The 15,976-nt window shown below is 43.7% G+C and overlaps 1 protein-coding gene across 2 annotated transcripts in view; it reads left to right on the forward strand.

Annotated features, from left to right (window-relative positions):
- Positions 1-15,021, forward strand: part of MARS1 (methionyl-tRNA synthetase 1) — a 212,696-nt gene extending 197,675 nt beyond the window's left edge. For both annotated transcript variants that reach the window (XM_069230804.1, XM_069230805.1), the window contains one exon: positions 14,679-15,021. In XM_069230804.1, the coding sequence (XP_069086905.1) occupies positions 14,679-14,831 (153 nt within the window). In that variant the 3' untranslated portion in view covers positions 14,832-15,021. The remainder of the gene's footprint in view (positions 1-14,678) is intronic.
- The last annotated feature ends 955 nt before the right edge of the window (positions 15,022-15,976 follow it).

Here is a 15,976-nt window from a genome sequence, read left to right on the forward strand (position 1 = left end):
ATCAGTGACCAATATAGCCACCTTTCTTTGCAAGGACACTCAAAAGCCTGCCATCCATGGATTCTGTCAGTGTTTTGATCTGTTCACCATCAACATTGCGTGCAGCAGCAACCACAGCCTCCCAGACACTGTTCAGAGAGGTGTACTGTTTTCCCTCCTTGTAAATCTCATATTTGATGATGGACCACAGGTTCTCAATGGGGTTCAGATCAGGTGAACAAGGAGGCCATGTCATTAGATTTCCTTCTTTTATACCCTTTCTTGCCAGCCACGCTGTGGAGTACTTGGACGCGTGTGATGGAGCATTGTCCTGCATGAAAATCATGTTTTTCTTGAAGGATGCAGACTTCTTCCTGTACCACTGCTTGAAGAAGGTGTCTTCCAGGAACTGGCAGTAGGACTGGGAGTTGAGCTTGACTCCATCCTCAACCCGAAAAGGCCCCACAAGCTCATCTTTGATGATACCAGCCCAAACCAGTACTCCACCTCCACCTTGCTGGCGTCTGAGTCGGACTGGAGCTCTCTGCCCTTTACCAATCCAGCCACGGGCCCATCCATCTGGCCCATCAAGACTCACTCTCATTTCATCAGTCCATAAAACCTTAGAAAAATCAGTCTTGGGATATTTCTTGGCCCAGTCTTGACGTTTCAGCTTGTGTGTCTTGTTCAGTGGTGGTCGTCTTTCAGCCTTTCTTACCTTGGCCATGTCTCTGAGTATTGCACACCTTGTGCTTTTGGGCACTCCAGTGATGTTGCAGCTCTGAAATATGGCCAAACTGGTGGCAAGTGGCATCGTGGCAGCTGCACGCTTGACTTTTCTCAGTTCATGGGCAGTTATTTTGCGCCTTGGTTTTTCCACACGCTTCTTGCGACCCTGTTGACTATTTTGAATGAAACGCTTGATTGTTCGATGATCACGCTTCAGAAGCTTTGCAATTTTAAGAGTGCTGCATCCCTCTGCAAGATATCTCACTATTTTTGACTTTTCTGAGCCTGTCAAGTCCTTCTTTTGACCCATTTTGCCAAAGGAAAGGAAGTTGCCTAATAATTATGCACACCTGATATAGGGTGTTGATGTCATTAGACCACACCCCTTCTCATTACAGAGATGCACATCATCTAATATGCTTAATTGGTAGTAGGCTTTCGAGCCTATTCAGCTTGGAGTAAGACAACATGCATAAAGAGGATGATGTGGTCAAAATACTCATTTGCCTAATAATTCTGCACTCCCTGTAAGTACACCAGCCCCACATCAGATAGTTGTCTTCTGCCATTGGACTCCGACATTCAAGTGCCAGCTCCGGGATAGAAGAGTTCCTTGCAGGATTTTTTGGGCCCAGACCTTCGGACTCTGTTTCTTCAAGAGAAACACCACATTTCTGGCACTTAACAAAGAATTTCTCATTCTGCAAACATTGACATCCTCCTTTCGTATTTTGGAGAATTAAATTCTGCCCTACCTGAAGTGCTAGGTATCCTTGATTCGAAAAACATGGCATCTGTAATCTCTGCCTCTTGCCCAAACACGAAAAGGTTGCCTAAACACCTGCTATGCGTCTTGGTGCAAGATAACACTCTGGGACCTTGGAGGCACTCTGCTCATTACAAAATACAGGACCAGGCGTCACCAGAGACCCCGACATCTTCATTCCTGAGGAGTCCTTGAGCTCAAGGGAGAGCAGGAAGGCTCATCTGGCATTCCAGCTTCCCAGTGGGGCGAGCTTCCCTGACCTAACGCCTTTAGAGAGACCACGGATGTCAGAATACAGGTTGTCTAGCATCTGCCTCCTAAGCCCTCTGAACCAAAAACCAAAACCACATCCACTGCACCCCTACTGGTGTCACAGGTGCAAAAGGGTCAGTCGATAACTCTCCCCTTAACCAAGGAGGAGCACTGCTTTAGCCTGGAGTCGAGCCTCAAAAGGTGCTGGCAGCAGGGTTGCCTCAGCCTCAAGCCCCACCCTTGACTCACAAGTCATCGGCCAGGGACATCGAGCCATGCCATCCATCAACACTTCCTCCATACTGAGCAGCCTTCTTCTGAGCTAAAGTTGATGGAGAAAGCATAGCCCCTGACGGCTTGAAAGCAGACACCAAGAGCTCCCTCATGCCAAGATTAAACACCACAGATCGATTTATTGTATTGCAACTGCCCAAGGTCCTTGATTCTGGGTCGAAAAAATCTTAATGCATTTGGCAGTAAGATCCTCACCAAACCCCCACAGCCTATGCACACTCCCCTTTGCATCCCCCCAAAATGTAGGCCAGCTTTTGGGGAGGAGGTGCCATTGAGCAGGGGCAGCTCCTTAGCTGCGGCGAAGGTGCATCACCACACTGGCAGTGCCAGAAGCTGAAAAGTAAAACAATAGTTTTCTATCATTTTATTTTTCTACTTTTGGGACAGCAGGGAGGGGCAGGGCTGTGGAAGGTGGGGCGTAGGGGGGTGGGGGAGAGTGGAGAGTACACTAAGTGCACATGTGTGTTTGGCCAGCTGTCTGAGGCCGGCCAAACACATGCACACTTAGGTTTCTCCAGTGATAGCCGCACAGACCAATCCTGGTGCTGCTTACATGCTATGTATAGCATGTAAGCAGCACCAGGATTGCCAGGGAGCCTGTGATGGTGTCCCAGCAGTGAATGCTGGGACACCAGAAGAGGATCAAGGTGGCAGGTGGTGGCGACGGAAATAGGTAAGTTAATTTTTTTTTTTTTTTTTATTTTTATTCCCTCCCAGCTCCCGCATCCCCCCCTTTGAGATTTGCAGCAGCCGCCACTGCCATTGAGCCCCCTATCCAAGCTTCCCCCCAAAAAAAGATTAGAAACAGGGCTGCAAGTCCACCACAATTCTATCATTTCCAGAGTGCTCCATCCATATACGCCACCAGTTTCTGCACCCCTGTCAGATGGTGGCGGTCTATATTACCCACGGAACCCTTATAACTAGCTCTTAGAGCCTTGGAATGCGGACAAACCATTGGAGGACTTCAACATGAACCCTCTCAAGAGTCCCATCCTTGTATAGTCTGTATACTTGACAACACTACCATTTACAGCCATGGAGACATTTAAGTGAAGGCAAAAGACACACAGTTCCCTTGTAGTGTATATTGCACACAAACTGGCATCACCACAGACAAGAGGGGATGCGCCTTTACCTGAAAAGGAAAGCAAGGACATCAACACTGCTGGCAAGCTCATATCAGCGTGGGCAGTCTCGTAGAGACTCACAGGAAAAAGGAGCAGGAACTAGTAGCAGAGATAAAAATTATTAGCAGTATGAACATCAGGTGTCCTAGACGTGGCAGATACTGTGGCCAGAGGCATAAATACAAGCATCCTGCTATGCCTTCATGCATCAATCCGAAACTCTGAATTCTGGCTGAAGGTGTAAGTACACCTCTTTAACATACACTTCCAAGGCGAGTGTCTTTGTTCTCCAGTTCGACGGGATGCTCATAAAAAATAAAAAAAGGATGCTGACATTGCAAAGTTCATGGTGCCCTCCCATCTTCTAGCTCCAAATCCACCTTTTGGACAAATCGGCCCAAAGGGGTCCAAAGCTGTATCTCAAGGCCCTAATAAAGCCTACCAGCATCAGAAGCAGTCCTTTCAAGACTCCCAGCATACCAAATCCCACAAATGAGAAGGCTACAGGTGTAATGGGCATGGCATAGGCCATTTAGTCAGGGTGCCTCAGCACTCGAAGCAGTGACTCTCTTTCTCACCCCCACCCCAATTGCACATCACCTGTTGGGAAGAGACAGAGGTTCTTCATCCCCCAGTGGGATGAAATTACACCAGACCAGTGGGTACTCTGCCCTTCACAGGGGATCCTGCCTCAAGTTCCACCCCCACTACACATCCCACCCCACAGTTCAGCTGCAAACACCTCCAACTGCTCACCACAGCTGCCATCAAGCTGGTGCCTCCTCACCAGTGTGGCAGAGGAGTATAATATCACTATTTCCTAATCCCAAAAAAGGATGGCTCCCTCAGACCAATTCTCAACCAGTGCATACATATCCTTATGACCACCTTACAGGACATCATCCCACTGCTCTATCAGGGTGACTTCATTTTGAAATTGGACCTGAAAAACTGTTAATTCCACATCCCCATTGATCCAGCTCACCACCAATAACTTTGCATTGGGGTAAGAGGGCAGCACTACAAATTCAAGGTCCTATCCTATGGAATCATCATGGCCCTAAAAGGTCTTTATAAAGGTTTTGGCATTGGTCGCCATTCATCTGTGCAGAAACTACATTTACATATTTCCTTATCTAGGTGACTGGTTACTCAAGAGCAGCAGGAAACAACCATGCGTAACACCCTCTGAGAATGGTGTTCTTATTCCACAGGCTGAACTTTTACCATCAATGTGAAAAGAAAATCCCATCTCCAGCCCCAACAGATTCAACCCTTTTTAGGGTCCATTATCAGTGCTTGTAGAGATAAAGTAATACCCCAAGAGATAGTGATGGCATACCAAAGGTTGCTGCCTGTTTTTCAGACTGGACGTCTTTTCTCCATAGGAACTGAATTAAAGATTCTAGGGATGATGGCATCTAGAATTGCCATAGTGCTGCATGTAGGACTTTTTAAATTCACCCTGTTCAAAAGTGCCTTGTGAGGTGATGTTCATAGGTAAAATGACAAAATTGAGGATCTACTGTTGGCTAAAACTCAGTATACTTTCCTATTGTCGAACTGCAACAACCTGTTGCTGATCAGGACTTTTCCCGATCTTCTTCTTGGGTGACCTTTTCCACAGATGCTGCAGTCACTGTAAGGGCACCCCACCTCAACCACGTTACTGTGCAGTGCAGTTGGATCCCACAATATCAGAGTTGTAACATCAACTTACTGCATTTCTTGACCATCTGTCTAACCATCAGCACCTCCATCAGGCTTATTGGAAGAGGGGGGCGGGGTGAGCAGTGCTTTTAAAGTAGGACAACATGACTGCCATGTACTCCATCTGGAAGCAATAGGGAACCCACTCTCCCCACCAGTCTGCACCAGCATATGGGTTTTGGCACTGGGGAATTCACAACAACATACACCTATTAGCAGTATGCTTGGCAGAGGTAAACAACAGTTTTGTGAACCTGCTAAGCAGGACACATTAACAAGTTATATATGGTAACTGAACCTACAAGTCCTCCACAGATACTTCCACCAGTGAGGTAATCCGACCTTTTACTTGTGCAACACCACTGAAACTCACATTGCCAAAGCTTCACCACCAGATACTTACACCCACAGTCCATGTGAAATACAGCATGGTTTAACTTTTCTGGTATATTTGCTTACACACTTCCACTCTTGATCATTCCGGAAGTGGTGAGGAAAATGAGGCCAGTATCCATTACCTTTGTCCCATTGATGCCAACCTGGGCAAGGCAACCCTGGTACTCCATGCTCATGGAGATGTCCGTCTGCCCTCATGTGATTCTGTCCCTAAAGCTAGACCTTTTCATTCAGCATCAGGATCAACTTGGGTACCCAGACACAAACATCTTTACCTCGCAATCTGGCATCTGAGGACCTAGAATTCAGGTACCTCAAGAACCCAGAGGTATGAATGCTCCTACTCTGCAAGGCCCACTGTAAGTGGGAGTTTTGCGGCAAATTGAAAAAAGATAGTCTATTAGTGCATTGACAAACACATAGACCCTCTCGAGGTCTCAGTTCAGGATATCATTTGCTCCCTGCTTCACCTACAGAAGGCAGGATTAGCATACACTCCCATCCTCCTAGAGAAGACTGCAGTTGCAGCATACATGCAAAATAGGCAACACATGTCCCTCTTTAAAATCCCTGTAGCTAAAGGGTTCATGGAGGTCTTAAAAGGGTTGCAACTCTCTAAATACTGCCCTCTTCTCTTCAGTTCTTGTCGTGGAGGGTGGCATTCTTAACACAGGTCACTTCTCTAACTTATCAGTGAACTTTAAGCTTTAACCATGGAGTAGCCTTTCATTCAGTTTCAACGACTCCCAAGTTCCTGCTAGAGGTACTGTCACCGTTTCACAATAATCAAACCATTGAGCTGCCTGCCTTTTTTTCCTGTACCCAAACTCTGTTGTGAAAAGGGCTTTACACATACTACATGTTAAAAGTATGCTCATGGGTCACGTGTCCAAGAATGTGGCGTAGCCAGTCTCCATCCTCCCTAGCTCTCAGCCCGGCCGAGCTTCTGCCCCTGGAGCTCTGTTTTTTGAGTGGATGCGGTGCTGTGAGGAAAACCACCTGCTCCAGCAATGGAGGCTTTTCCTGCCAAAGGGTGGGTCAGTGGGACACCTAAATGCCCCAAAAGAAGGGGACACCTTGCGGAGGCCACCTGGCCTATTTAGATTGGCCCAGTGGGGCTTTGAGTGTACTGTGCGTCACTCCCCCACCTCCTCTGCAGACATGCGTCTAACAAAATCAGACCTGCTGGAGAGCCTCTGCACTTTTAAGAAGGAACTGTGGGAAGAATGAAGACAGGGTATCAAGGATGGTTTAGCTGAGATAAGAGGGACCTTGGCTGTACGATCCAAGAGCTCTGAACTAATATGGACTCAGTCAGACCAAGAGTTTGAAACCAAATGGATGTGCTGGAGAGCAGCAGGATGGCAGCAGGATGCAGCATTCCTGAGATTGCCAGGCTACTGATCATTATCTGAAAAATGCCCTAATTAAGCTTAAGGATCTTGACAACCCCTTTTACAGGGAGAATCTTCTTGTGCATTGCTTGAGAAAGGAAATTGCGGACACCGAAATCAGTGCTTTAGTAATAACTATTAGGAGGCATACATGGACAGAGTTCACCATGTGGGTCCAAGAAGATCACCACAACTGCAGAGGTTCAGGCACATCTTGCTTAACTTCCACTACTTCTCAGAGAAGGAGGCTTTACTGAAAAAGGCTCAGGAGATTTGTGATATTTTCTTTCAAGAGCAGACATGCACTTTCTACCAAGACAATTCACAAGCCACGTCCCAATGATGGTTTGAGTTCCGACCAATTACTAAGAAACTGAAAGAGGAAAATATCAAATACAGATGGCTTTATCCATTTGGACTTTCCTTTGAAAACAACACCAAAATCAGTTACTGATAAGTCCAGGCTGCTCGCATGTTTGGACTTCATGTGCTGGAGGCGGAACCTGAGATTACACAGGGCAGAGGCAGTACCAGCTTTCAGATCCGGACAGTAAAGGTGGCTGCATGGAGTCACCCAAGTGGTTGAGTCACTCCTTGGTGGGACTCAGGCAATCAAGAACAGTCTAAATCTTGGAGACACCTTGAACCTTGCATATTTCTGCTTGAGAAATCACTGTCCCCTGTGACGGGTCTATTATCCTTTTTCCCTTTTTCTTGAACTCACTGCCTCTCAGACTCCTTATGCGGCACTTCTAAGGGCTGTCGGGAGTGCATCCTAGGGCTGAAATGAGAGGCTTACATGCAGGGATTGTTTTCTTTTTGAATATAGGAGCCTTTTGGCCAGCCGAAGGCAGAAAGGGGCCCAACTTGCAATCTTCGGATTTGTTAGATGACCTGGGGCTTTTTTTGGAGATTCTTTGTCAGGGTCATGCTGGCTACTGAAGAGGGAAGACCCCAAACCTGCAGCGTGATGGACCAACCTTGGTCTGGCAGCACTATGGATTTATTCTTACTACATAGTATTTTGTATGGTGTTTGCATGTGAATTTGAAGGGTCTAAATGACCCAAATAAAAGAGTGACAATATGGAAAAGTCTCACCAACCAGACATCTTGGGTTTACAAGAAACCCACTTACTAAAAAGGACTATAGTATATGGAGGAACAGAGCATATCCCATAGCATTTCACTCATAGATAGGCCACTGCTAAGGAAGATGGAGTTGCCATTTTCTTTAGTTGTAACCTACCATTTATAGTCATCAGTGACATTAAATCAATTAAGGAGGGCTGCTATCTGATTTAGGTGGGCACTGTGTATAGCCATCAAACTACTCTGGCTACTCTCTATGCCCAGACACTGCCCAGGATGCATAACTTCTACACTTTTTTGGGAGACTAGAAGGGTTAGCAAATCGAGAGATTATTCGAACAGGAGACTTAAACATGGTATGGGCCCTTAAGAAAAAAGAGAGGTTGGGCAATTGGGACGTGCAGGCACCTTTTCAAAGAAATTAAATATGATTACTGAACTGGGTTTGGAGAGGTACTGCACAACATGAAAACAGACGACCCCTATTACTCATGTCTCATGTCCATCAGGCCCACTCCCACATAGACTATTTGTTAGCAATTCTACCCCCCCCCTTGCCAGGCTGCATTCTGAAGACTTTGCCACGATTGTGGTCTCAGACCACTCCCCAGTAACTAACCAACAGTAGGTGCCTATAAACAGCAGCCAGGGTAGCCGAATCATCCTTCCTTACTGAGGGATCCCATACTGCATGATGAATTCAGTCACCAAATAAATGAATACTTCACGCTGAGTGAGGGAGGTGAAGTCTCGGAGGGTGTAGTCTAGGATGCTTTCAAGGCCCATGGTCAAGGGCAGGTTAATTGCGGCAAATCACCTCTGCTTTTGGAATTTGAAGGACCAACAGTTGGAAAAAGAGGTTGTTTTGAGAGCAAACAATTGCGTCACCCAACCTTACAGATTACACTGAAGCTAGTTACATTGTGGGCCCAAGCTCGCCACCACCATACCAACAAAGCTGAACTCAAGCTGTTGTATTTGGGGGTGGGGAGGGTCTTTTGTTGCAAGAGGTAAGGTAGCCACGCATTTAGCTAGAGTTCTGTGGGATAAATAGGAAAAAGATTACCTAAAGAAAATTCATACCCCTACTAGTGAGGTGAAAACGATACTGACAGACTTAATGAATTAAAGTGGTTTTATTCTAACTTTTATATGGGGGAGGCTAGTTCCCCGTCCAGACAACTCACCTACCTGCGTCAGATCCAGCTTCCTAGAGTAAACAACATTCAAATGGAAGGATTGAAACAGCAAATACAGATAAAAGTACTTGCAAAAATTAAAAACCCTAAAGCTTAACAAAGCTCCATTCTGGGTGTGTTCACATCCTTTATTTCTAAGACATTTGCTCAGAAATTAGCACCTTTTTGGCTGCCAGTGAAGTGACAACACCTTCTATGGGGAAGGCAATTATATTGCTTCTCCCTAAAGCTATACTAGACTGTGTACCTCATATTGCCCTGTTACTCTTCTTAATAGTGATGCTAAACTATATACGAAAAATCTGGTCTTCTGCCACAATGAGGTTCTTCCTTATCTGGTCCACCCAGACCAGAGAGAATTTGCCCAGGTGCAACAAAAACACATCAGTTCTAGGCTGGCAGTAGACCTGTTTCAAAAGGCCACGCTGAGAAATATACCAGCAATTTTCCTGTCTTTAGACGCAGAAAAGGCTTTTGACCAAGTGGATTGGTCTTTATTGTGCCTTACTGTATTGCAGATGAACTTTGATCCACGCTTCTTGAAGATGTTTTTTTTTTTCTTTTTTCTAACTACTTGAATCCAGAAGCCACAGTGGCCCTCATTGGCTTTACTTCATTCACATTTGGGCTACAAGGTTGCCCACTTCCCCCCTCCTGTTTGCCCTACTTATTGAGCACTTGGCCTATTAGATCCAGCAATCAAGAGGAGGTCTCGGGCATCAAATTTGGCTGCTAGGAATATAACATTTCTGTATTCGCTGATGATAGGTTGCATCAGAAAAAGCAATACTTGCAGATCTTACCAAGCATATTACAGCACAGTAGAGAGTACACCAACACTCCCTGGAGGATCTGTAGCAAGAAAGAGGGTGCAATTCCCACCTGCACAAAGGCCTGATGAGGCTAGATAAAGGCTATAAGACAGAAAATGGAGAGAGTGGCAGGCACTGAGTGGTGCATAGCTAATTCTAATACTTGATAGATATGCACACCAACAATGGGAAGCCACTTAAGATTTAATATAAAAAATCTTCCAGAAGAGTTTGAAAAGAGAGTGAAAGCAGTAGTAGCAGGAGGAACCATTGCAAACTTATGCCTATGCTCAGTATTACATTCGACTGACATTGTAAACAGCAACGGAGTACTACGTAGGCATGCTTTGTTAAAAATATCTGGGTTTAAGGCCAAAGTACAAGTGAGTGTAATTGATGTACCTTTTAGGGGCAAATATTTAATTGGAGCACAAGTTGCTCAGTCTCTGAAAAACACGAAAAAGGCAAAGGAAGCAGCCAAAGAAATGGAAGCAATGCACAGATTGAGAGGCAAATATAAAAGGGAGACTTTCCCAGCAGATGAGGCCAGGGTAGAAATCAGTCTCAAAGACAAAAAATGGGGCTAGGGGACAAGTGGTTTACTTCGCTGTCACACTGCAAATAGCTCCATCACGTCAGATACACTTTTTGCAATAGAGACGTAGCTCAAGCCCCAAAAGGATCTACCACAGCTATAAACATGGATTTTTATAGCAGCACACTGGACATATATGAGTAGGGGACAGAATAATGGACTTTTTCTGCGGTCAGGTTTGTAACATACAAGTAAGTGCTAAACGTAACCAGGTATTGTTACTGCAGAGTTCATACAAAAGCCAGCAAGAGTCAAGTCAAAAACATAATAAATATGAAAAGGAGCGAATACACATTTGTTTTTTTTTTGTTTTTTGTAGCAAAAGGTGCAGGAGTTGCTCTGAAAGGGCGCAATAGAAAATGTTCCACTCAGGTGTAAGACATAGGAGTATACTGTCTGATGCTGAATCTAACCTATATAACATTGTGACCAATGATGCATCTGCGGCTTGTGTGTAGATTCATCGAAACACAAAGGTTATAAATTAGAACACTCCAAGAGGTCATGCCACTGTTGCAAGAACAAGTCTCCTTAGCAGTGATAGAGCTTAAAGAACCCTTATTTCATATCCCCGTGCATACAGTACACAAAGTGTCTCCGGTATCTCAGTTTTGCTATGATGGGGAAATATTGCCAGTTCAAAATGTTACCATTTGGTATAAGGTCTTCACCAGGAGTGTATATGAAAAGCAGTTGCACACCTGAGACAGCAAGCTATTCATGTGCATCCTTAGAGGATGATTTGCTGGAAATGGCAAACTCATTCCAGTAATGTCATTTGAACATGCAGGCACTGGTGGGTCTGTTGTGTAACTTGAGATTTATAGTCAATTGGACAAAATCCTTGCCTCCTTACCAAAAAAAGAGACTTTTGTGCGACTGAATTAGACACTGTGATGGTAATGGCCTACCCAACATTGAAAAGGTGCAGGCATTTAGAGGAACACATACTCCTTTACCAGATGTCTCGGTCTCTGCCATTGAGGATAAGTTTGAAGTAGCATAATGGCTGTGTGCATCCGTTGTATTCCAAATGCAAGGTTGCATTTGAGACCAATACGGGAGTGGTTGAGCAATCCATGTTCTCGGATGCAAAGGGACTGGATGAGCCTATTGTTTGTAGCAAAGTCAGCATTGATTAAAAATGGTTTAACAAAAAAAAGATGCCAGCGAGCAGAACTTTCTAGGCACCAGCTCCACAAGTCCTCTTATGAGATGTATCATGTTTACTGGGGCGACTTCATAGAAAAGCTCAAAATAAGAGGTAGCTCGTCCCCACAAGAAGAGATAAAGCACAAACTGTCTAGCACACAAAGCAATTGTCCTACACTTAAGTTTCTCGAATCCAAATTCTCAACAGTCCACACAACTGCAATGTTTTACCTTAACAAGCCTGTCATGTCACATAGTCGAAAATGTGTTCTCATCATCCAAGTGGGAATTAAAGCAGTCACTTGTGGACTTGTTTTTCCCACATTGATGAGCACCCTACATGCATTTGGCCACAACTGTGGAAAACAGATATTGCCAAAACTTTGTATAAGGGCAACAGTGTCATCTGTCGGAGGGAAATGCTCTGTTTATAAACTGGTGCAGAAGATTTGCTTATGCTGTTCCTCCGATACCGAGAAATTTAAAATGTCATAAATGACATTCATTCTAGTGATGCGGAAGTGGCCATCACATATCTGGCATTCACCTCTTATGTAGATGGCTCAAGGCAAGATTCAAAAGCACAGGAACACTCTGACATTGCAGTAGGGGAAGTTGCTTCACCCAAATCTAAAGGATCTGAAATTAGTAGTTTGACTACTGACATAGAAAAATTCAGTCATCGGAACACCCCTGGAAAATGTTTAGGTATTATAAAAGAAGCACGCAAACCACCATTTAGGAAGTGTGCATTGAAATGGAAAAGATTACAAGTAATAATTTGAAATACCAGTTAGCAGATGCATGTGTGATACTGCGGCATTTGCCACACCTATTAGATTACAAGCTTAGCTATGTTTGTTTAAGGTTTCGTTTACTAACAGTGTCTGCTAATAATAAAACGTTTTTTCATACCAGTAATCAGACTTTTCCTAGACGGGGCAAAAAGGTTAGATCTTCCACTGCGGTTCCACTACAGCAATGTAATTTGAATATAGTGTGAGCAGGATTAAAGGGGCCAGCCTTTGAACTGATGCATCCAACATCTTTTAAACATTTAATTTAAAATCTGCATTCTTAATTGCCCTTACATTGTTATTAATGGTGTGCAAAATACAAGCACTTATGGTTTAGCACCCATATTTCACTATTTTAAATGGCAAGGCTGAGATAGCACCCAAACTATATAGAAAGTGATTTTGCCTTATGTTAATAAGACAATACAATTACCATCCTTTTTCAAAAGCTAACAATGCTGAAGAGAGAGCATTTAATATGTTAGATATAAGAAGCGCTGTAATCGACTCTTTACAGAAGCCAAAAGATATCAGGAATTTTAATCAATTCTTTATTGCACATGCATTACTGGCATTTGGTACAGCAATGACTAAATAGACTGATGGATAGTACAGACTATACAGATTTGCTTTGAGTTAGCAAGTTAATCACTTGTGGTAAGGCCTAGAGGGCATCTGAGTTGGAAAAAAAGGGACAATATTGTTCTTTATATCTAATGTATATTTCTGAGATGTATGAATTGCAGTATCGAGGTCAGCCAATGCATATTCACAAATCATTACACTGTTTAGATACAGAAGCACATAAAGAAGTGGTAGTAATAGTCAGTGCTATGGCATTTGTTTAGTAATCACTCCTGCTTCACACTGCCCCAGAGGGGAAAATTGTTCCAATAACTTATCACTGCACAGCGTGTGGATTTAGCAGTGCTTTACTCTATAACTAAACCAGTTAAAACCTTTAAGAAGTTTGTTTTGCATCTTTAAGCTGTTCAAGATTCATATTACCCATCTGCCTCCTGAAAGAATGAGAATAGAGCAAGGAGGGAAAAAATAATCTAAAATGGAGGTTCTGTTAGTGGGCACTGTCAGCTTATGTTTCATGTCATATTAAAGCATATGTACTCTGCCTATGTCGACACACATTAGAAAAATGTTTGTAAGTTTATACTGCAGACCCAACCAACAGATGGCCGAATAACGCACAGCATGTGAATCTAGAAGAGCTTCACGCTGCAAAACTATTCTTACAGATAAGTGACTAAGGGCCAGATGTACTAAACTTTTTGCACGTCGCAAACAGCAAATTCTGCTGTTTGCGACGTGCAAGAAGCACATTGCGATGCCAAAACCACATTTTGCGATTCGGTAACCTGGTTACCGAATCGCAAAACGGGATTGCGAGTCGCAATTAGAAAGGGGTGTTCCCTTCCTAATTGCGAGTCACAGCGTGATGTTGTATTGTTTTGTGACCGCGAACGCAGTCGCAAAACAATTGCAGTTAGCACGCATTTCAAATGGGTGATAACCCATTCGCAAAAGGGAAGGGGTCCCCTATGGACCACTGTCTGCTCTGAAAAAATGAAACGAAAACGTTTCATTTTTTAGTTTTGTAATGCATCTCTTTTTCCTTTAAGGAAAACGGGCTGCATTACAAAAAAAAAAACTGCTTTATTTAAAAGCAGTCACAGACATGGTGGTATGCTGTCTCCAGCAGGCCACCATCCCTGTGAGTGCCGCGAGTCTCAAGGGGGTCGCAAAGTGCTACCCACCTCATGAATATAAATGAAGTGGGCCTTTGCGACCCCCTTGCGAGTCGCAGATGGTGTCAGGGACACCATCCTACATTCCGATTTGCAAATTGCGAGTCGCTCTGACTTGCAATTTGCAAGTCACAAATCGGAACCTACGTACATCTGGCCCCAAGTTCTTTTTTTAATACTACTGGAAGTTGTGTATTTTATTGTTTGAGGTAGAGGTAAATGTCATCGCTGAGTATATAGATTTTGAAATTGCATCTTTAACTGTGGAGGTAAACCAATTAATGGCTGGGGATTCCAACTAAAATATTGGGTGAAATATGTATTGCGATACTTGACTAGTACGCTCACAGAAAAATGTGGTCCAACATTTTTAGGCCTCAATTGACTTATTTTCTTAAAGCTATCAAAGTTCATATCTTACTTTATTTAAGAAACACTGTGTACCCAGGGCACCCGAATAGGTGTGTTGGTCAGGGCATATTAAGGATTCAAGAGTGTGATTTCTATTCCAGTTTATCCCCTTGGCCACATTTAGTGCTCACCACTGTATACTCGATAATATTTTGAAGTGCGATGTATGAAAACTCCATATATTCTCTTTTCTGTTTGCAATATTTAGGGGACCCTGGTGCGCGAGCTGAAAACTCAAAAAGCAGAGAAGTCCTTGGTCGATGTGGAAGTGTCAAAACTGCTGGAGCTGAAAAAAGAACTGTTGTTGGCAGAGGGAAAGACCCCTGATCCTCCAGCACAGAAAGGGAAGAAGAGAAAATGATATGGACACATGTGGCAACTTCTTTACAACAGTTGACTTCTAGTGGCAACTTAAGGCACAGTCTGTTACTTAAAAAAATACCAAACCTCTGCTGACCTAGTTAAATTTCACAAGCATTCAAAGGGTGAGCTGTGAGTGTCATCATTAATAAATTGTCCATTAAATGCTGCTATTTTCCCTAAAAAAAAAAGGAGTTTCTAATGAGTTTTTGGTGTTGGAGCTTCTACAAGAGTGTCCTGCGGACAATGATTTTGTTTCTCAAACTTCCATGTATTTGCTGTAGCTTTATTGTGAAACACAACACACTAGGGCAACCCAGTAAACCCCCAGGAGACTGGGTATAAACATATACATACAAAATAATTTCCTGAAGGAGATCATTTTTGCTTAGTATTTTGTTTAAGGAGACTCGGTAAAGAATATAGCCGCTCTCCGAATTGCACTATGCAATTGTTAGAAATTGGGTTTTTGGTTGGCTAGGGTAAGCACCTCAGCCAGGCAGAACCCACCGCTCTAATCAGGGCAAGGGAGTTACACACCCCGATAACCACTGCTAAGCCCCTTGGTAGCTTGGCACGAGCAGTCAGGCTTATCTCAGAGGCAATGTGTAAAGTGTTTGCACAACACACACAACACTAGTGACACAATAAATACACCACAAAGAAGACTCCACAACAAGTTATATAAAAAACTGTATTGCATAAAATATCATTAGACCAAAAACGACATGGATCAGTAATACCCTTCTACACAAGCAGTTGTAAGATTATCCCACCGGTTACTAGTACTCTGCAAGAATAAGCAGTTGTCGAGTAAGCACTGAGGTTACTCATTTTCTGCAATACAAGGAGTAATCAGGTAAGTATCATTATTAAAATAAATGCCCATAGCAGGAAACGTTTCCATGTCGCATGTCATAAAATACATCACAGAGAAAACATCACTAAGTATAGCCTATAGCCTCTGAACCAGTATTTGTGCTCATGCCTGCAGAAAACATGAATGCCACAAATTTCAGAATGCGACAATGCAGCCAGTAATGTCGCACCCCTTCCTCAGCAACATCCATTGTGAGTTACTAGTATCTCTATATGGAATAAAACTCACCCCAGCCACACAGGAGCGCCTGCTCTCCTACTTTACAA

Source organism: Pleurodeles waltl, chromosome 4_2 (genome assembly GCF_031143425.1).
Source record: "Pleurodeles waltl isolate 20211129_DDA chromosome 4_2, aPleWal1.hap1.20221129, whole genome shotgun sequence".
Lineage (NCBI taxonomy): Eukaryota > Metazoa > Chordata > Amphibia > Caudata > Salamandridae > Pleurodeles > Pleurodeles waltl.